The 21931-nt window shown below is 36.9% G+C and overlaps 2 protein-coding genes across 3 annotated transcripts; one reads left to right on the top strand and one right to left on the bottom strand.

Moving 5' to 3' along the window:
• Positions 1-898: 898 nt before the first annotated feature.
• LOC107878095 lies at positions 899-6559 on the top strand. The gene is made up of 6 exons (XM_016724976.2): positions 899-1445; positions 4109-4254; positions 4714-4882; positions 5243-5341; positions 6111-6193; positions 6273-6559. Exons 1-6 carry the CDS (start codon positions 1029-1031, stop codon positions 6403-6405), a joined length of 1047 nt encoding a protein of 348 aa, XP_016580462.2. The 5' UTR covers positions 899-1028; the 3' UTR covers positions 6406-6559.
• Positions 6560-8612: 2053 nt separating this feature from the next.
• LOC107878096 (long chain acyl-CoA synthetase 8) lies at positions 8613-18986 on the bottom strand. 2 transcript variants are annotated; one of them, XM_016724978.2, is made up of 12 exons: positions 18829-18986; positions 16659-17227; positions 16486-16566; positions 16122-16385; positions 15601-15732; positions 15336-15509; positions 14989-15218; positions 14758-14875; positions 12988-13119; positions 12768-12902; positions 12196-12402; positions 8613-8988 (listed from the first exon to the last, which is right to left on the bottom strand). In XM_016724978.2, exons 2-12 carry the CDS (start codon positions 17199-17201, stop codon positions 8824-8826), a joined length of 2181 nt encoding a protein of 726 aa, XP_016580464.1. In that variant the 5' UTR covers positions 17202-17227; positions 18829-18986; the 3' UTR covers positions 8613-8823. The 2 variants fall into 2 exon arrangements, with proteins under 2 accessions (XP_016580464.1, NP_001312030.1); NM_001325101.1 differs by lacking the exon at positions 18829-18986 and having other exon boundaries at positions 8824-8988; positions 16659-17201.
• Between the last annotated feature and the right edge of the window lie 2945 nt (positions 18987-21931).

The raw sequence follows: 21931 nt of genomic DNA, 5'->3' as shown, positions 1-21931 counted from the left end.
TCCTGTAAAGTTGCAGTGTGTCGTGGCAACTTTTGCCGTTTTAGAAGGGTGTTAGATGTTTATCTCAACTTTTTGAAAACAAACGTATATCTACATTTGCTATTTTCAATCTATTTTTATGTCCAGTACAATTTTTTGCTATATTTTTCTTCCTTAATTCGGATTTACTTGTTACTATTTTTTTAATTTAATTTTTATTTTTACTCGTCATTTTTGATAAATCAGGAAAAGATAAATTTCTTTTTCATATTTTATTCTTAGCATTATTAATTTATTTTTTAATATCTTTTATCAAATATTAATTAGTAGAAGTAATATGATAAAATTACTATGTCAATTATTATTTTGTTAATAGGTAAATCAAATCAAAATGTGACGTGGTAAAATGGAGGTAGTAATGCGTTTATGATATTCTGTGCAGTTTTTTGTATTGGAGTTTTATATTTAATGGAGACAAAAAAGTAATTACATTTTGCCAATTTAATTGATTAAAACTACTTCAAAGTATTACTTAAATGGCAATTTAAATCCTCCCAAAGCATAGAAAGATTATCTCCATCATTTTCTCTAAAATATACAGCCTTATTGTATTACTTAATTATGTGATGTCGTTTGAATTGATATAAAAAAATTGAAAGAAATTAAAAAAAATAAAAATTTCGATTTAAAATAAGTTATAGATATTTATGTGACTTTAAACAAGGTGAACTATATATTTTTAAATTAAATTATTATTAAATATAAAAATATGCTACTTACTACTTTGTTGTGAGTGACTAAAATAAAAAAAGTGTAATATATATATATATTGGCACAAAGTCATCCATTCTACTTTTGATGGACAAATCACTCCAAATTACTGATAAAAGGTAACTGGCGAGATTAATCTGAGTGTCTAAAAATTGGCTGGGACCCCACAATATTAAGAAAAACAAAACATATATTGGCAGAGAGTTGTAAGTTATTTTTGGTCCTTCCAAGTATTATTGCCTGATTGCTGGTTGGTGCAATTTCTTTGAACTCTCAACATGTTAGCCAATACCAGCCTCATCTCCTCTAACTTGTCTACTTGTGTACTTCTTAGAAACCATAAAGTTGCCACTAAAATTTCATTTCCAAACAGTACTAAAATCAAGAATCCCGAGACCCAATTTTTCAAGAACTCAATCTACAGTAGCAACTGCTACATAAAGACCAAAATCTCAGGATTTGGACAAAAGGGTCCTCCTCTATATATATGCCATAGTTCATTAAATCTTCAAAATCAAGAAGACTCTTCTATAGAAAAAGATGTAGATGGTTCTAAAGAGGAGAATGAGGTAGGTGGTGGAAACAATAACGGAGGAAATGGAAAGCAATGGGATTGGACAACTTCTGTTGTGCTGTTTGGGTTGTGGTCTGGACTCATGTACTATGTTTTCTTCCTTGCTCCTAATCAGACTCCGGTATCACTTCAGATTTTTTCTTTAAGTTATGTTCGTTGCATATTTTTTGTTTTTTTTTTTGGCATTGTCGTAGTTCCATTTTTAATATTGTTATTATTGCTCTCCTACTATCGTATTTTTCGATTTTAGCATTTCCTAGTGTTTTATTTTCTTTGATAATCATATTATTTTACCATGGAATAATACATAAACAACGTGCCCTTTAAGTTGGCCTCTAACTTTGGGTGCGCACGAGCAAGCATCTAAACTTGTATAAAGTTGAATAACTAGACACACGTCCTACATGGTGTCTTTAGCAAATTGTCACGTTGGACGCGTGTGCGTACTTGTTCAAGTTTAAGTGTCAACTTGTGCACACCTAAAGTTGGAGGGTATAGATGTCAATCGAGGTCAAGTTAAAGGGCACATTTATGTATAATGCCTTTTTATCATTGCTACTGTTACAACAACAGCATACCGGCGTAATCCCACAAGCGGGGTCTGAAACCTTACCTCCAAGGGCGGAGCCACCTTTGGCTCAGGGGGTCATCCGAACCCCCTTTGGTAAAAATTTATACTATATATACAGGGTTATAATTATTTTTCATGTATATATAGTAAATTTGGATTTATGCCTGGCCGCTCGACGACGGAGGCAATTCACCTGGTACGGAGGTTGGTGGAACAGTATAGGGAGAGGAAGAAGGACCTGCACATGGTGTTTATCGACCTGGAGAAGGCCTACGACAAAGTCCCTAGGGAGGTGCTTTGGAGATGCTTGGAGGTGAGGGGAGTACCGCTGGCATATATCAGAGCAATCAAGGATATGTATGATGGAGCGAAAACTAAGGTGAGGACGGCGGGAGGAGACTCAGAACATTTCACGGTCCGGACAGGGTTGCATCAGGGATCTACTCTTAGTCCCTTTTTGTTTGCAGTGGTAATGGATGTGTTGACGCGGCGTATTCAAGGGGAGGTGCCGTGGTGTATGCTTTTTGCAGACGATGTAGTTCTGATAGCTGAGACCCGAGAGGGTGTGAGCGACAAATTAGAGGTGTGGAGGCAAACCCTTGAGTATAAAGGGTTCAGGGTGAGCAGAAGCAAGACAGAGTATGTGGAATGCAAGTTTAATGACATGAGGAGGGAGAACGAGGTAGTAGTGAAGCTGGAATCACAGGAGGTAGGTAAGAGGGAGAGTTTCAAGTATCTCGGGTCCGTGATCCAGAGTAACGGTGAGATTGATGAGGATGTCTCGCACCGTATTGGGGCGGGATGGATGAAGTGGAAGCTCGCGTCGGGGGTGCTGTGTGATAAGAAGGTGCCGCCTAAGCTTAAAGGCAAATTCTACAGGGCGGTAGTCCGTCCGGCCATGTTGTATGGAGCGGAGTGTTGGCCAGTGAAGAACTCCCACATCCAAAAGATGAGGGTGGCAGAAATGCGGATGTTGCGCTGGATGTGTGGGCTGACTAGAGGGGATAGAGTTCGGAATGAGAACATCCGGGAGAAGGTTGGTGTGACACTAGTGGAGTGCAAGATGCGGGAAGCCCGATTGAGATGGTTCGGACACGTGAAGAGGAGGGGCATGGATGCCCCGGTCCGTAGGTGTGAGAGGCTAGCGTTGGATGGGTTTAAGCGGGGTAGGGGTAGGCCGAAGAAGTACTGGGGTGAGGTGATTAGGCGAGACATGGAGCAGTTACAGCTCACCGAGGACATGACCCTAGATAGGAAGGTCTGGAGGACGCGAATCAGGGCAGAGGACTAGGGCCAGCCTGAGTCGCTAGTGTAGGGAACTACTTGGTGGGGGTTTATGCATGTTAGGAGCCCGTGTCCCATGTTTTATTATGGATCTGTGTGTTGTCCTTTGTTTTAGATTACTTATGGGTGCCGTATTTATGTTATGTAATCTTGTAACCTTGTGCTGTGCTTTACTATGTGTTTGTGTGGTACCGCGTGTCTTGAGCCGGGGGTCTATCGGAAACAGCCTTTCTACTTCTTCAGAGGTAGAGGTATGGACTGCGTACATCCTACCCCCCCAGACCCCACCAGGTGGGAATACACTGGGTTTGTTGTTGTTGTTGTATATAGTAAATTTTGAACCCCCTTTGGTTAATTCGTATGTTTATTTTTGAACCCTCTTAGTGAAAATCCTAGCTCCGACACTGCTTACCTCTACCTTTGCGGGGCAGAGAGGCTATTTTTGATAGACTCTCGGCTCAAAAAAGCAGAGAGGTATGGAAGAAAAAGAGACAACAAAATAACAATGCACAAAACAAGTGTAGCAGTAGATATTAATTGTTGCTACTGTTCTCTTCATTTTTTTTTAGCATTTCTTTGTTACTGTGTATTCTTTACATACTTGTTTCTTTATATGTTTTACTTGAGCCAAGGGTCTATCAGAAATATCCTCTCTACTTTCACGAGTTTGGGGTAAAGCTGCGAGCACACCACCCTCCCCGGTACACTGGGTGTGTTGTTGTTGTTACTGATTGTGGTACAAAGCATTTAAGAGGCAATTACAAGAAAACAGCTCTTGTGTGCTAAAAAGTGATTGAAATAACAAATTATGACAAAATGCTTGTCAATAAGAACTCCTTTAAGAACATGAGACTTATTTGCTTCTCTCTTTGTAGCCCTCCACTTTGTCTTTTGTTTTTTCTTAGTACTTTTTAACCTTATAATTGCAGTTGACAGACATATATTTCTTAAAGAAGCTCCTTAATTTGAAAGGAGATGATGGCTTCCAGATGAATGAAGTGCTAGTGGGACTTTGGTACATCATGGGTTTGTGGCCATTAGTTTACAGTATGCTGCTCCTTCCTACTGCTAGAAGGTAACTTCTTGGCACCCTTGCTTCAGGTCATGATCCGCTATTTGAAGTTATATGGCTTCCTTACAATGACTTCATGTTAATGTACAATAATAACATGTTTAGATATTTAGTTGATTTCTTAATATATACGTGCATGTTATATGTGCTCTAGCTCTGCCACTGGTCGTGAATACTACGCCACAGGAGAAGGAATGAGAAGTCACTTCACATTCTCCTCCTCGTCTGCAAGGAGACTAAAGATCTAAAACTGTTGTATACTTCTTGATTTTTCTATTCTTACTCTATATGTAATTTAACAGTAAGTTGCTTGGATTGATCAAGGGCAATTCAAACATTCTAGAATAACTGTTGTGACTGACAATTGGGAACCGAAAATACCACATTTCAAAATCATCCAAATTTTCTTGTTTGGATTGACAAAAGATTCAGTTATCTGATATTGAACCTTTGTTTATGCAGTTCTAAAGGCAGCATTCCTGTCTGGCCTTTTCTAGTACTTTCATGCTTTGGTGGTGCATATGCTCTCATTCCTTATTTTGCTCTTTGGAAACCACCGTCTCCACCTGTTGAAGAAACTGAGCTTCAAAGGTGGCCTCTGAATTTGCTTGAATCAAAGCTAACTGCAGGGGTAAGGGATGCCTTTATTTGACAACTACATAGCTTCTCTTCTTCTAGTTCTCATGGAGATATATAGCCATGCTACATGGGTAGGAGGGATATGTGTGAAATAGAGTAACCATGATGTGTCTCTTGCCAAAGTATATGAGACACAAATTTGGTTATATAAAAGCATGTTAAGAATCTTCTTACAACCAAATCGCAAAGGAGGTAAGCACAAAAGGCAAGTGAAATCTGGCAGCCTAAATAGTACTGTATTGTATGCTTTGTAGTCGAGAGTAGCAGGTTACAAACTTTAGAAGACGGATCTGAAGTGCTTTAAAACTGATGGTTGACCTATTTTCCTCTCTCCTAACTAATGATACTTCAGATCACAATGGTTGCAGGGCTGGGGATAATATTTTATGCAGGTTTATCAAGTGGAGATGTCTGGAAGGAATTTTATCAATACTTCAGAGAAAGCAGATTCGTAAGTTTCTCTTTCAATGTGTACATTCATATGATGTGACATTCTTTATCATGTTACTATAAATTTAGTAGTTGAATCAATGTGGACTTCATCTTTGGAGTAATGATTCAAAAGGGGGGTCAGTCCAGAAGGTGGTCTGTGTGATAACTAGGAGAATTGCTTCAACATTTCACCAGATGTGAAAGAAATTAGTTCAGCAAAATGCTCAACTTATACTAGAGATCTGCTTTTTGATTAAAAATTTAAAGTTACTGTTTTCTCACGTTTTAACAAACGAAGCTGGATTTGGAGTCCATAGATCTGCCTCACTCAGAGGGTGGATGAATCTTTTAGTGAGGCTTTCCCTTATTCTCTGTCAATTAGGTTGGTGATCATTGTTCAGGTTTTTCATTGGAATAAAAGCAAAGATAATTGAGAATGAGGAAGGATACCATTGCAGGCAGTTAACACTGGTCAGTTGTAGCATTCAATATCCATATTTTCCATAAACTAGTCGACTTTCTTCAAGAAGCCATTCCTGCACTGGGGTGTCGATTGCTCCTTTAAGTTACTCGTGACCCTTTTATCACTACCCTAGATCGTATGTTAATCCTCATCTGGCTGAAAGCTGATCCAAGAAACTAACTAATCTACTATGGAAAAAATATTTGTTAGAATCTAGATCACAACCTTTAGGATTTTTATGATATGAACTGTTCGTGTCAATTATGCATACCTTGTATTATATTTAGACCTATATAAACCTGACATGTACTTGATTTATCTGCAGATCCATGTGATGTCAATTGATTTCAGTTTACTATCAGCATTTGCACCCTTCTGGATTTACAATGACATGACTGCTCGAAAGTGGTAAGCTCGTGCTCATAGAAATGTAATTCCCACCCTATGCAGAAAGAATTGATTTAATAACACAGTTCTATCTCACAAGGTATGACAACGGATCTTGGCTTCTTCCGCTATCGGTGATTCCTTTTTTGGGTCCAGCTCTATACCTTCTCCTACGCCCATCTGTTCCAACAGTACCAGCCTTATCAAGCCCAACTTCGACCGAGGAAAAATGATACAAATCTTTTACACCGGGATTTTAATTGCATGTTTCATTGAGCAAAAATAACCAACTGGTAAAACATATCTAAACAAGTAGTGCAGAAACACTTCTCTGCTGTCTGTATGTACATTTTACGAGCACAAGAGAATAAACTGATTTTTGGGTTATCAGCTGCTCTGTAGAGCATAGTTCCGCAGTTGAAATGAAGGCCATTTATGCTGTTAAAATGACAATTTTCAATGGGGAAAAGCATCGATTCCATCCTAAAGTATACTCGAAAAGTCTAGGTCACACTTAAACTATCATAGTGACCTATTACACACCTAAACTATATAAAAGTGAAACTTTTTCACCCTGTAAAGCATTATACCACTTGCATGTGGTACGGTATTTCATACGTGCCTGCCACGTCAGCATAATACGAAAAAAATAATAAATTCATTATTTTCATAAAATGTTTTTTTTTTAATTTAATTTTTTCTTTTTCTTTAATGTCCAAAACCTCCATTGTTATGAGGTCAATGTCCAAAACCTCCATTGTTATGAGGTTAATGTTCAAAACCTCCATTGTTACGAGGTCACGAACACTATATTCACCACCATAAACTTAATTCCACCAACAAAATTACCATAACTATGCAGCAAATTTAGAAATAAAGAGCTTTATTTGGTTGTGTTATGAGGTCAATGGAGGTTTATCCCACCAACAAAACTACCATAACTATGCAGCCAAAACCTCCACTTTTTTTTTTCCAAAACATTTAACATCTATGCATCTAATTGAAGGGTTGAGGAGATACATCAAAAACAGATATTGTTGTCTTTCATCGGGCATAGACTAGTTTTAGCAATCTAATTACAGTTAGAAGCCATTAACCACTCGACATTGGCTAGAGATCGACAAAAATTATCAGTGCCCGCAAAGTTAGAACTTTTGGACCTGGAAAGAACCTTTCCTAGAACATATAGTTCTTATCAGTTCCTTTATTTATTTATTTTGGTTTTTTGTTCGTAATTTTTTACGGGAGTAATATTTTGCAATTTTTCTTTTCCCGATTACTATGGCAGCATTTATTTGGTGATTGGATTACTTCATTTCTAAATTGGCAGCATAGTTTTAGGTGATTGGATTACTTCATTGACAGTGGTAGGTGAAATTAGCATCGATTTGGTGGGGATGGATGGTGGGGTGTGAAGAAATTGTGTTATTTGGTGGTGGGGTTGGAGTTTGGGGGTGGGGGTGAGGAAGAAGATGATGGTTTGGGATGGCGGAGGGGAGATGGATGCTGGGAGCTGGGGAGAGGAGTATTTTAAATTTTTGCATTAATTTTTATTTTAGACACGTCTTTTTTTATTTAAATAATTATGTATTTTCCATGTCAGATTTAGGGGTAAAAAATTTCACTTTTATATAGTTTAGATGTATAATAGGTCACTATGATAGTTTAGGTGTGACCTAAAATTTTCGAGTATAGTTTAAGATGAAAACGATAATTTTTTCCATTTCCAGCTCAAGTATACTATAGTTTCATCTGTTGTTTAACAACATTCACGACACCCTCGATCCTCATAATGGGTAGATGTAATGAAAAGAGAGATCAACTTCTTCTGTGCTTTCGCATCTATATGTATACTACTTTTTAAGTTGATACTTTAGATTTTCAGAATGTCCTCACGTTTTTTATATATACATATATAAACATGATGTCCGGACGAGCTTTCACAAACCTCAACTAATATACTGCCCTGCCCTCACGTTATATAACACTTCCATATAACACATCCAAATAACGGACAGGTTTGTCGCTGTCCTCTTTGTTTGGGAAGTGCCAACTGTTCCGCATTTTTTATATGGTAATAAAAGGAGGAAAATATTGAATCTATCCTACTTTGTTTGATAGGAATACAGAAAATGATTTAAGATGTAACAAGGAAAATTAAGTGTAGACGCACATCCGATGATCAGTGTTCAAAACTACTTCTAAGCATAACATCGATCCATTTGTATAACCTATACGTGAACTGGATATATTAGAGAGGGAAGAAGTGTAAATTAGATGCCAAACATCAAAATGAGTTTCGATGGTGCTACACTAAAGATGTGATAGAGTAAGCAAACAAGTAACTTTATTTGCCTGTCTGAGAAATAATAAACAATCAAAGATGCTTAACTGTATACCTCCATCTGAGAAGCTCAATCCGCTCAATAAAACAAATAACTGAAACTGGCGAATTTTCCTTTTTGTGAGCACAACATCTATTATATCATATGGAAAGATGTATACAGCTGCTTTAACATTAATGCAACAGAAAAAAGAGACTTGTAATTACACTCAACAGGAAAAATTGTGCTTATCGTGGGATGTTTAACTGACAACAGGAGCACAAATCTGCTAAATGGACAGTAACTCGGCAGGGAACTAAGAATGATTCATTGATACAACTTTTCTAACTCGTTCTTATATCGAGCCTTCAGAGGTTCCCGCTTCAATTTCAGAGCTGCAGTTACCAATCCAGTCTCGGGAGTCCAAGACTCTGGTATTAAATTGATCTTGGCAGGAAGCTCAAACTTTTCCAATCTTGCAGCTTTTGCTACCTGAAAATTATAGTACCTAAAACTTGTCAGGATTCTAGGAAAATAATATCGGTGTGGACTTGGATATTTACATGAAAACAGAGATAAACTAGTTGTGACAGGAAAAAAATGATTCATTATTTGCACAGGCAGAGTCTAGCATCAGAAGAGGAGGCTCCAATAAGGGGCTTAACAGTGACCTGGACGATTTAAATAGTTTGTACAGCCTTGAACTCATAAATGTTCTTTCTATGAGTTGGAACTTCATCCCAACCAAACAAGGGTAAGAAAGTAGAAGAGTTGGGTTGGGTTGGGGGGGGTTGGGGGGGTTGGAGGGATAGGACTAGGGACAAATGAGGTCATCAACCTTATATTGAAGCCTCCAACCCCTTCCCTACACTAAGATGGAAAAATGAAAAGAGCACAAAAAAAAAATCAAACCATCTTCTCACTGATTTCCCCAGCAGCAGACCATCTAAACATAGGCATATAACAAACAACATAATTTTATTCTAAAATTCTCATACTATCCAAATATTCTAGAAAGTCTAAGGAAAACAAAATCATGAAGAAAGTTGATAGGATGGATAATCAATCCATGCACAGAATAAAGAGGAAACAAATACAGAGTTAAAGAAAACTCAGCTGATAGGGGAAGAACAAAAATTAAACCTTCCAACAAAATTTAAGATTAATAAAGGACATGTGATGTAAAAACTGTTAGCCAGGTAAAATTGGTGCGCGACGTGGTCATGTTGCAAGATTGTGGTGGATGGAAGCAACTTGTAGAAGCTAAAATTGCACTGCACATGGAGTTGACCACAGTATGTTGATGAGTTTAGCTGCCAATAAGTGCAGTGTTGTTTGTGTATGAGAGGAAGTCGTGCAGCTAATAGGATATAGAGGTTTTCAGATGATGATGAGAACGGACTCTCAAACTGTAATAACTCAGTTTTTTTAATGAGGGGTAAATGGGTAATTTGGCCTATATTATTAATATTAATTAAGAGAACTCAAGTGAGCAGGCCAAAAGCCAAATACCTCCCCCTTGTTCAGTTTTTTTTTCATGTTTAGGAGGAGTAGAATAGGGCATTTTGGTTCCTTTATTTTTGGAAAAAAACAAGAAAACTTACTGTGAAAATTTTGGGAGAATTCATAGACAAACAAGGATCTTGGGACCATTGTTGCCGGTAGTCAAAGCAGATTGAAGTCATTGGAGGTTGTTTGAGTGGTGTTCTACGCGTTATGAGATTGGGGAACTTTTCATTAGCAAGGTAAGTGAGACTTTAAGCTTTGGGCGCTTACTTTCCACATTTATTTTTAAAATGTATTTTTTACTGTCCGGTCTGTGTGTTGGGATGAGCGTGTGTCTGGCAGAATCAACGGTCTTCAAGGCCAGTCACATATATTTCATGTTCAAGAATACTAAAATTCCCTTTATAAACTATTTTGTGATATGATACAGTTGTGTACTATGAAATTAGGCATTGTGTATGCTTCCGTGAGTATTGTGTATGTTTCTTGGTTCTAATGGGCATTGTGTATGCTTCCCTTGAGCATTGTGTATGCTTCTTGATTTGATATGGGACATTGTGTATGCTTCCCTGAATATTCTGTATACTTTTGATATATTTGGCACATTGTATATATTGCTCGGAATTTCTGGTGTTGGTTAATTACTTTAATTACGAATTGTGATAAGTACGTGGTATAAATTGTATTGAGATAGATAGTTCCTGATGAATGATTGTTAGGTCTTGTTGGTCATCTTATTATGATATAATTTTTTTGTGTAATAACTTCACGTTCTTGGTGTTGTTGTATTTTCTAATACTTGTCCCAAGAGTACTTAAAGTAGCGAGTCTGGAATCTTACTGGGTTATATTTTATATATAGTTCACTCCTTACTTGCCTAGTGGGTGACGATTCATTCGTAAGGATTCTATTGCTGAGGTGAGCCTTTGCATTGTTCGTGGAGGCTTTCCTTTCAGTTTTAGCCCTTTAGATTATATTTCTTTTCACTGGGTTAGCATGCCTTAAAGTTAAACCCACGTAACTCTATTTTAGATGCTCCATGATCTTAGTGTGGGATTTGGAATAGAGAATTAGTTCTCGAGTGATTGTTGAATTTATAGTTTGATTGTGGATTTTTGTTGAATTATTATTGGTTATTTATCGATGCGTTGGAATTGCACATATCGTATCATAGTGCTTATTAACAGATGAATGTAAGGAAGATTGGTTCTCCCGATAGGGGGCGCTAGCGGGTGCCAGTCACGTCTAGGAATTATTATGGGACGTGACACAAACAGCTGCCACGTGACAGTTAAGGTCATTACTCGCTTATCCAGAAGAACAGAATCGAAGAAAGAACGTCAAGGAACAAAGAAGAGCCTTGGGCTGGGGAAGGAGATAAAACAGTCCACTGGAAGGCAATTTATCATAGAGGGGAAGGCAAGGTGAAAAAATGCGACAGGGTCTATGACTTTGGGGTTACTGGGCTGAAATTGTAATCACTAATGGCTGCAAGATGGTATGTAAATGAGATGAGAGGTCGTTTGGTATTTTTTATTTTTTCCAAGTTAAAAGTTCTAAAAAAAGGGCAGCCCGGTGCACTAAAGCTCCCACTATGCGCAGGGTCTGGGGAAGGCCCCACCACAAGGGTGTATTGTACGCAGCCTTACCTTGCATTTCTGTCAGAGGCTATTTCTAAGGCTTGAACCCGTGACCTTCTGGTCACATGGCAGCAACTTTTCCCAGTTAAAAGTTCTATACAATTTTTTCCCTTTTTTATGTTCTTTCTATTTACTTTTGCTTATTTTCTTGGATTTGCTATTCTTCTTAGCATTTACCCACATTTGTAGAAAGGGCTGCCCGGTGCACAAAGCATCCCGCGTCAACATTTTTGGTCTTTTGTGTTTCCTTTTAAATTCAGGAATTGATTTTACATTACTATTCACCCTTTTTGTCATGAAGGAATTGGGGAAAGGTTTTTGAGATTTGCACCAAAATTTGGGGGAGGAAATGTGTTTCATGCTTAGTGTTTTTTTAGTACTTTAACTTTGCTCAATTATGTCATGACCTTTCTTTTCATATGATCCACAGTCACAATATCATTCATTTATCCTTCATAGCACAACTTTCAGTATAAAGAAAGGCCACTAGTTTTGCCAAATTAATACATGAACATGATTATAAATTGATAACTCTCAATGAAAAGAAACTAACCTTTGAAATTGATTGCTTGATTTCATTGACTGATTCTGCTTTGTCACACAGTTCAGAAAAATCTTTGTGCTGGATGCTATTTTCTTGGGACCATTTCTCAAGCACCTGGCGTGAAGGGACAACTAAAGCTACACAATAACTGTGGAAAGGGTCTGCGTAGACCATGATGCTTTCCACATAATCACTTGATAAAAGTGCTGCCTCAACCTGTGAGTTGAGCATCAATTTATCCAGTTATTGCCCAAAATCAAAGACTAAAGATGAAAAATAAATAGGAGAAAACAGGAAGAAAATAAAAAATCATATAAGATCCCAAAATAACCTAAAAAAAATTAGCCCCTGTAATATGACATAGGTTTTCTCATCACCGCTTTGTAAGGGCTTCATGACCAAAACAAGAAGTGGCCAAAACTCTAAATCACGTGTGCAATCATAGGATGAGGTGAATTTACTAGGAAATGGCCATACTTTTTCTTAATTGGTTATACTAGCAATTGATCAATCTACCAGGAATTAGTTATACTGCTAGGCACAACATCAGATTCCATATAAAGAAAGAAATCATGAAAAACCTTTCCAAGTGAGATATACTCCCCGTGCTGAAGCTTAATGATATCTTTCTTTCTATCAATAATTTCAATGCATCCATCGGGATGAAACCTTCCAATGTCACCAGTATAGAACCAGCGCATGCCTCTCTCATCAACCTGTATCAGAGATAACAGCAGCATAAATTGTCAACATACAAAATTCCCCTATTTGCAAGAGCAAAAGCTCGTAAGACGGCACTACCTTATAAACCTCATTAGTTTTGTCCTCATTGTTGAAGTAACCAGCAGTGATGCTGCATCCACCAACAACTACTTCCCCCCGAGGCATAGGCTTATCAACTATTCTGTAACCTCCTTCTTCCCAAGTAACAAGCTGCATGGTTTAACACAAGGCTTTAAGTAAGAACCCACATGCACTACCACAAAAACCAGCAAGCTCAGGATTTAGCAAGTTAACCAGTGCCAAGCATGAAAAGAAAGAAATGGGAACACCCACTATCCTTTTGACCTTTTCTCTTGCTATGATGTTTTATTGAACCTAGCTTTATCCATTTTGTCCAATTCCCTTTACCAGGGCTGCCATGGAAGTCTCCAGACAAGAAAACCAATCTGACCTACATTTTAGCTTTGAAACTTTCTAAAAAGAAAATTCCCAGAGAAACTCATGAAAATAATAACGGATCTTATAAACTATTATCCCTCTGAAAGATTCAAACAAAAAAAGTAGGCACCGAAGTATATGCCTTTAAAAGTCTAAAAAGTCAAGATATTACTTAGACTTATGTATAACAACACTACGCCTCCGTCCTGAATAAGTTGGCGCTGGCACTTATGTACAACAGTAACAAAAAATATCAAAGTGATGGTTGAGAAGTTAGGTTGATAGATAGAAATCTAATTGAATCTAGAAATTTGTGAAAGTAGTATAAATAACACTATTAGTGAAATAGGATCAATGGTTTTGGACATTTCAGAAATAAGAAGAGTGTCATTTAAATAAGGACAAAACAAGTGGTAAATATAACTTTTTCAGTATCATGAGTTAATCATACGTCTCAGAAAAGATGGTAGAAGGCTGAAGGCACTAAAGGTAGCCGAGGAAAATGATCTGAAGGCAATGAAGTTGGTTCATATCAAAACTTCGGATAAAGGGACTAGACTAGGCTTTTGGAATCGGTGGTTGAAAGGATGGCTCTTTGCAGAGTTAACTGGGACCATTAAAGTGGGAGATATACGGTGGTGCATGTTTTGCCCAGTGAAGAGTTCGCCGAAACATGAAAAATTTGGTGTATGAGAGGCTGCAACTGCAATGTCCTCTTTAATTTCTCCTGATTTTCCTCTCTTGTCTTGCCTTTTCCTTGTTGGGATTTGTTGTTTCTCAGGGAAATCATAAGTTGTAAAAGAAGAGAAAAAATAAATTAAAAAGGAGGTTAATAAACAGAAATATTTTCTAGCACATCTCTTATTCATTAACTTTACTGTATGAATTATTTGCAGTTCCGTCCTTATTTTTCTCCTTTCCATAGACTACGGATAACCTCTAGATTTAGAATAAAAAGACACGTGCTTAGCCCAAAACCTTGACAAAGATTGATGAAATTATCCTAAAATTCTCATGGCATACACAACAGAAGATGGTATCAGCAGACTGAAAGTATAGTTTCAACAAAAACATGGGGAAATCACACACCCATGCTTTCTGTTGGTCAACAACCAACCAAAGTGCTCTATACTTCTTCACTACTCGTACAAGGAAGGTGGAAGAATTTCAGTCTCAAAAATATAAAGGGAAGGAAAAGTTAGAAAATGACAGACGAAGTTAATGTGCAATATGCAGCTTTTATAAAGACTTCCCAAGTTTATATCTGTTCAGAACAACTTGCTAATATAGTTTCATAAAAACGTTTCATAAATGAATGATGGCAGCTGATGCTCTCAAATGAACTCTATATCCAAACCAGGCTATTTATTTATCAAATGTTACAATTTTGTCAACATGAAGTGACCATACCTTTATGTAGGAACAAGGAAGAGGTGGACCAACACGCCCAACAGAAGGATCATCCCACTCAGAGAAAGTAGCTCCAGCAAATGTTTCTGTCAAGCCATACCCTTGACCAATAGGAGCTCTACAACAAGTTGTCACAAAATAATGAGAGAAAAAGAAACCAAATTTATCTTTGCAAGCAAGAGAACATATACAGATTGGATAAAGACCAGCATCAGGAGTGAGACGAATTACCCCATACAAATGTTGATAAATCTTTGAGTATCTCCTGATAGAGGAGCACCACCGCAAAGCATGAAACGGATATCTCCGCCAAGCACAGCCCTCACCTTTTTAAATATAATGATATCCCACAATTGTTTCTCTAGACCCCAAGCTCCAAACCAGCTACCTTCCATAGCAGCCAATCGACGGTTAAAGCCAATGTGGAAAAGTTTCTTGGCAGAACCTGCCTTCTCCTCAACCTAGCATCATGAAAAAGATCAACAACAGTTAGTCCCCATTGAATCTTTTGAAGCCCTCTTCTCAAACTAAGTATGTTTTTCTCATTGTAATCTTGAGACTGAAATGTCAGTGGAAACCTTCTTCATAACACCATCCCGAACACGATCCAGAATGGCTGGAACTGCTGCCATTAAAGTAGGTTTTAAAACTGTAGCATCTCCCTTGGTCCCCTTCATGACTTTGTTAGAAGTGTCCGTCAATGTGAGAGCTGAGCCATAACCAATACAAGCACCTGCAGTCAACATTACGGTCTGCAAAAGAAGACTCACTTAGAACTACAATAATTGTTTGCTAGGTAAAACACAATTTAAGCAAATAGAAGATCCACTCCTAAGTTATTACCTCGGCAGCTAGCTCAAAAACGTGAGCTAAAGGAAGGTAAGCCAAATACACATCACTGCTTCCAAGGTTCGGAATCACAGTCATAACAGCAGCTGAAGTGGCTACAATGTTTCCATGAGTTATCATAACACCCTAGAGAACATAGATAAACGAGATTAGTTAAGAGTATTACTCTTCTCCTAATCAAAAAGGATAGAATACACAATTATTCAGTAAGGTTAAACCAAAAGTTAGAAAGACGACAAGCATCAGTGGAGCGATAGATGTCGAGGAAGAAGTGATGCAATCTACACTATGAGTGTGCTTAAGCGAAATACTCATTTTTCTTTCTTTTTATATCTTGGAATGACATCTCACCCTGGATAACTTTATGAATTTACAAATTATCAGTGCTCAGATAACCAGAGCTTAATGGATTCAACAATCCCATATATTATCAGCTTCAGGTAGCATAACCCTTAATAACAAACAAGACTCCAGTACATCAGGAGAAATGGATCAATAGGAAGTAGGAGCCAGACCTTAGGCAAGCCTGTACTGCCACTTGTATACATGATCACAGCAATATCTTCTTTGATAGGCAGTCTTGGCTGAATAGGACTATTTTTACCCAGCTTTTCAACTGCTGAGAAAGACGACATCCTCCAGCTGTCAATATTTGTGGAATCTATTGCCGTCTCGTCATCCTCAAAATAGATGACATTCTTGATGGTTTTCAGGCTCGAACTAACAGAAGCCACTTTTTTCAGTTGCTTGGCATCACATATCAATGTAGATACTTGGGTCTGTCAATGGTAACAAGTAAATTCTAATCATCGCGTCATATGACGCCTCAAATATCAAGGGAAAAATGCATAAATAGAATAAATAATAAAACTGGCTCACCTCATTGAGTGAATGAATGAGTGCATCATCACCCAAGGAAGCATAAATGGTAACAACAGTAATATTCTGCCGGAAGCATCCCTGAATACAATAATTTCATTGTGAAAACTGTTGGATCTCACAATAATTAGGAACACAGAATAAGGGACTGTTTTAGCATACAGCTTGAATACCTGAAAGGCAATGATCCACTCTGGACGAGTTTCTGCACAGATAGCAGCGTGAGTGTCCACATCATGACCAAATTTAATAAGACCAGAGGCAAAGTTGCAAGTGCGATCAAATACTTGTCCATAAGATTCCCACTGATACTCCCCCAAGTGAAGTTTCTCAAACTTCCTTCCATCACTTGCAGTAACAAAGTCCCTGCTAACTAGTTTTCTAGTTCCAAGACAGCGATCAGAAGAATGTTTTTTGCAAGACTGCTCAAATAGAGCTGGTACAGTTGTAGCCCCTTCCCAAGGAACTTCAACTAATCTTGCTGATTTAACATTGCGCATTGCAAGACCTGCCTCACCACCAACTTGAACCGGAACACCTCTCTGTTTTGCCTTCTTCTTCCCCATAAGTAACATGGAGAGGATTATTGGCATAATAATGGCAATAAAAACTGCACCAGTAACCCCAGATGACCCATAATTTTTGGAGATATAATCATAGCTGGTCAGTCTCTCCACTGAACTCGTATATGGATTACTTCCCTCAGAATCTTCCATCTTATATATCGCACAATTCTATGTTTCTGCAATGACTTCTTAAAAAGAATAAGCAGATACCTAATGTACTATGCATAGATCAGTAACATCGACTTTAATCTGAATACAACTGTACAACATAGAATACATTCACAAGGCATTCCGCCAGCAGAAGACCAAAAAGGACTGCTCCTGGAACTAAGCTCAACCACAACAACATACCCAGTATATTCCCACAAAGTGGGGTCTGGGGTGGGTAAGTGTACGCAGTCCATATCACTACCTCAGAATGTAGAGAGGTTGTTTCCGATAGACTCCCGGTTACGGACAAAATAGCATAAAAACATCATAGAACAAAAAATAAAATGGTATAACACACCAATAGGTCATAACAGAAACAAGACACCCACAAAGTACTGCTATAAACTATCTACCCGAAATCACAAACACCACCAAAACACCATGAACAAGAAACTACAAGGCACACGCCTAGCACTACGACTACCGGCACGGCTACAAACAAAGCCTCCCACCCTAATAGCAAGGACGCACTCCCACCTACTACCTCTCTACCCTAATTCGCGTCCTCCACACCTTCCTATCTGGAGTCATGTCCTTGGTAAGCTGTAGCTACTCCATGCCATGTCTAATAACTTCCCTCCAATATTTTTTAGACCTATCTTTACTCCGCCTGAAACCATCCATAGTTAACCTCTCACACCTCCGAACTGCGGCATCTACGCACCTCCGCATCACATACCCGAACCATCTCAACCTTACTTCCCCACCAAACTTGAACTCATAGATGCTAGAAAAAATTCACATGCTATAGAATCAGCAGGAGTACTAGGAATGCAAAAATGTGAACTAGCAAATGCAGAGAACCCCCAAAATAATGGCCCAAAACTCAGTGTCACTACACAGAATCTCCAGCCTCTAACTCATTAATCTTAGCCCTCTGGATCTGATTAGCTACACAATCATGTACAAGCTACACTTTCAGTTTCTAGGAAACAACAAAGACAGGTTTGAAGATGAAAAGTCCAAACACCGTTGCCCAAATTCAACCACCCAATACACTGAATAATACCTCAAACGTCTGTGCAGTATCACTGAATGTTTTTCAGTTTTCACCATTGAGAATCCAAAAAAATCTACTTACTTGAACTAAAAATAAATCACAGGGGAATATTGAAATTTTTACAACTATTGCCCGGTAACAAGAAGAAGCAACACCCAAACGTGGTAGTATTATATATAGAAAATATGAAGATTTGTTTACTTCACTAGATCATGTAATAGTCAAAGACCAGAAATTGTCTGATACTACTGCATAAGCATGACTAGCCAACATAATAGTGTAAAATAATCTCTAGACAGCCCGTGTACACAACTTAAATCCAATCACAAATATTTTTCAAAAAGAAAAAAGAAAAACAAAGAAGAAAAAGGAATAGATTATTAGTTGTGAAAATAAACAGCTCAAAAGCTTCAGGTGGAGAAATCAATTCAGTAAAATGAAAACAATGAACATATACGAAAACGAAAACGATTACAGATAGGTGAGATGGATCTAGATCAAAGCTATGAATTTATTGTTGTAGATAGTGAAATTGAAAACAAAAAATTCAGGCAGAGGTTACGTTACCTTGAGGGAAGGTTATGGACGGGGAAAATTAAGTGATTTTTACCGTTCGCTAACGGTGGTGGGAAAAGTTGACGACTAATATATACATTGCGCAGGCTTTCAATTTATACATATCGTATGTATATAATACTGGAGGTTCCAACCTCAAACCAACTGTTTTCCCTATTTGCTTTACAAGTCCCTTAATATTTCTCTATATTCAATTTCCGCTCTGTAACAAATACATATTGCTCCCTCTATATTTGATCCAGTTTCAAAATGTCACTTTAGAAATTCAAGACAATATGAGTACTCACTCTTCCCAATTTATGTTTTATCTTTCAAACTTTGAGATCAAACAAATTTTTCGTTGACCGTAACTTTTTAAGTTGTTTCCTACTAACAATCGTTGGAGGATCATGTGCAGATGAAGTACGGTTCAACTTAACTCAATATGTTGATACATAATATTTTAATGATATAAGTAAAAACTTTACTAATTCTTTGAAAAATATCAAAATTTTAAACCATAATTACAAAATTATTCTTCTCTATTAAATTTCCGTGATACTCTTTCCTTTTTAGTTGATCTTAAAAAAAACTATAGCTATTTATATTTAGTAGTCTATAAGGTTGGTGATGGGATAGGTAAAGTTATCTCGTGAATTTAAATATTTTGTCATGTACAAGTGATAACTTCTTTTGTTATTATAGTATGTGGTGGAATAAATAATTTCAAAATTAAGCAATACCCCAAACTAATTCAGAATTATCCTCCCTTGTTCCTCGTACCAAAATATCCTTGTTTTTTATTTTACCCTAAGATGTAATATAATTACATAACTATGATTATTTTAGATCATAATTTTAAAAAAAAATTGGTCAAACACGTTGACAACCTCCTAAATTTGACACAAACTTTTATTATGTTACTTAAACTAACCATTGTTCATTTTAGATATCTAAACTAGTGTCATGTTACGTCATTTTGACATTTTTTGCTGAAATCAACTAAAATTATAAAGAGAGTGTAATACAATCGCTAGTGACATGACATAATGACTAATTAAAAGAGAACATATGACATTTGAGTATAAAGTAATAACTTAGAAATAAACTATAAGAAAAAAAAAACTAATTTTCAACAAAAACATAAATAAAATTACATATTTTTTTTAAAACCCCACCACAATTACTCACCCCTCCGTCCTTTCTTTCCACTTTTCGACGAAGTTACCCCACCCCCACTGTCTTACTTCTTCTTTAGATTTCATTGACTTTTGATTCTTTTTTTTTTATTATAGGTTTTTATTTTTAAAATTTTAAATTATATATTCTTTCTTCTCAGAAGTTGATATTGGGTCAAGACGTCAAGTTAAGAATGGTGAAATATGGTGCTACCATGAATTTTGATGATGAATGCTAAAATGGGGTGCGGGTGAATTTAACACCAACAGTGAATTCAATTATGGTATAATAATTTTAGAGGATGTATGATAAATTTCTTTATCACTATTTTTATTAATTATTTTTTTCTTCCTAAATCCTCTTTTATTATTGTAAAGATTTTACTTATAAGTTATAATTATGACTGGTTAAAGAATGATTTAGGAAAGGAAAGAGTTTGGAAGAGTATTTTTCAAGCGAAATTCCGACGAAGATGATACAATTCTTCTCCCCATTAGCTTTTAATTTTTCGTGTTTTCATAAAGTTCTTCAACATTAATTTGTAATGGCCTTTTTTATTTTTTTTTTCTTTCATATTTTTGTAAGTTTTCTAAAATTATTGGTGGTGGTTTAGTGGATGGTGGTGGTGGTGGAAGGTGAAGCTAGTGAAGGAAAAAAGAATGAAGAAGAAGCGGTTTAAGCATAGAAAATATAAAAAAATGATGGCTTGAAATGGAGAAGAAGATGGAGAAAATAAAATAAAAATTAATTAAAATTAGTGCATTATACGTTGTGAATGAATGTATTACACTCACCTTATCGTGTAAACGAAAAGTGTCGAAATGACACAACGACATGCTAATTTAGGTGTCTAAAATGAATAATGACTAATTAAGGTGTCAAAATGAAAGTTGGTGTAAAGTTTAGGAGACTGATAAAGTGTTTGGCCAAAGTTTTTTATTGTTCTTAAACTTTGTACTCTATCAAATATTTTTACATAAATTGAAGCGAAGAAGGAAATTTAAATTTTGTATTTGTATCTTAATTGAATAATTGCAGCCCAATTGATGATCGACGGAAGGAAGTGTGAGTAAAGAAAGTATGTGGTCTTATGTTCATTTTAGGAGGAATCCGAGGACAATTAGCGCAAAAGTTTTTGCTGTCGTAAGACATTTGACTAATTTACTGCAATTGAGTTCGTGGTGCTAATGCTTTAACAAAGAACACATCGTACTTTATTTTAAGAATAATAATTCTATAAGCTATTGGTAATTAAAAAAAAAAAAAGGAGAACCTTTTATTTTAAGAATAATAATTCTTTAAGCTATTAGTAAGATGGAATACATATACAGGCCCTGAACTATTTCACTTTTTCCGTATAGGTACCTCAATTAAGTCAGGTACATTGAACCCTTTACTCCTTCACAAATGGTTTCAATTGAGCCCAATTTGCTGACGTGACAAAAAATATGAACTGCGTGTAATACACACGCTGATGATGTGGCAAAGTGGCGAATTAAATAACGACATGTGACATTTTAATTTAAAATAATTATAAAAATAATTTTTTAATAAAATTAAATCTAAATTAAAAATAAATAAACTAATTAATCCCCCTCCAGCCCTTCTCTTCCAAACACCCCTACCCCTTCAACGATTGAACACCCCCCAGCCCCCTTGCCCTTCTCTTCCAAACACCTCTCTCCCCTTCGTCGGTTGAAACCCCCCCAACCCCCTTCCCCACCCCCAGCAGCCTTCTCTTCCAAACAACCCCCTTGCTCGTTCCCCCCCCCCCCCCCTCAAACCCCCTTTGCGGATTGAACAAGAAAGTAAAAAAAATAAAATAAATTGTATCTTATTAAGGAAAACTGATGGTTATTTTTTTTTAATTTCTTCAATGTGTTTTTTAAAGAAGCCATTAATGGAGAAAAAGATACCGAGAAGTCATTAATTATGG

Source organism: Capsicum annuum, chromosome 7 (genome assembly GCF_002878395.1).
Source record: "Capsicum annuum cultivar UCD-10X-F1 chromosome 7, UCD10Xv1.1, whole genome shotgun sequence".
NCBI lineage: Eukaryota > Viridiplantae > Streptophyta > Magnoliopsida > Solanales > Solanaceae > Capsicum > Capsicum annuum.
Note: the sequence above shows the minus strand (reverse complement) of the source record. Positions and strands in the feature narration are given on the sequence as shown.

Excerpts from the sequence above, each read along its gene's own strand:
- LOC107878095 (XM_016724976.2), top strand. The coding sequence starts at position 1,029 with ATGTTAGCCAATACCAGCCTCATCTCCTCTAACTTGTCTACTTGTGTA. Across the intron at positions 4,883-5,242 it reads AATCAAAGCTAACTGCAGGG|ATCACAATGGTTGCAGGGCT; the intron begins GTAAGGGATGCC and ends ATGATACTTCAG. Across the intron at positions 6,194-6,272 it reads GACATGACTGCTCGAAAGTG|GTATGACAACGGATCTTGGC; the intron begins GTAAGCTCGTGC and ends CTATCTCACAAG.
- LOC107878096 (XM_016724978.2), bottom strand. The coding sequence starts at position 17,201 with ATGGAAGATTCTGAGGGAAGTAATCCATATACGAGTTCAGTGGAGAGA. Across the intron at positions 15,733-16,121 it reads GCAGTACAGGCTTGCCTAAG|GGTGTTATGATAACTCATGG; the intron begins GTCTGGCTCCTA and ends TATGTTCTCTAG. Across the intron at positions 13,120-14,757 it reads TTCCTTGTTCCTACATAAAG|CTTGTTACTTGGGAAGAAGG; the intron begins GTATGGTCACTT and ends TAAACCATGCAG.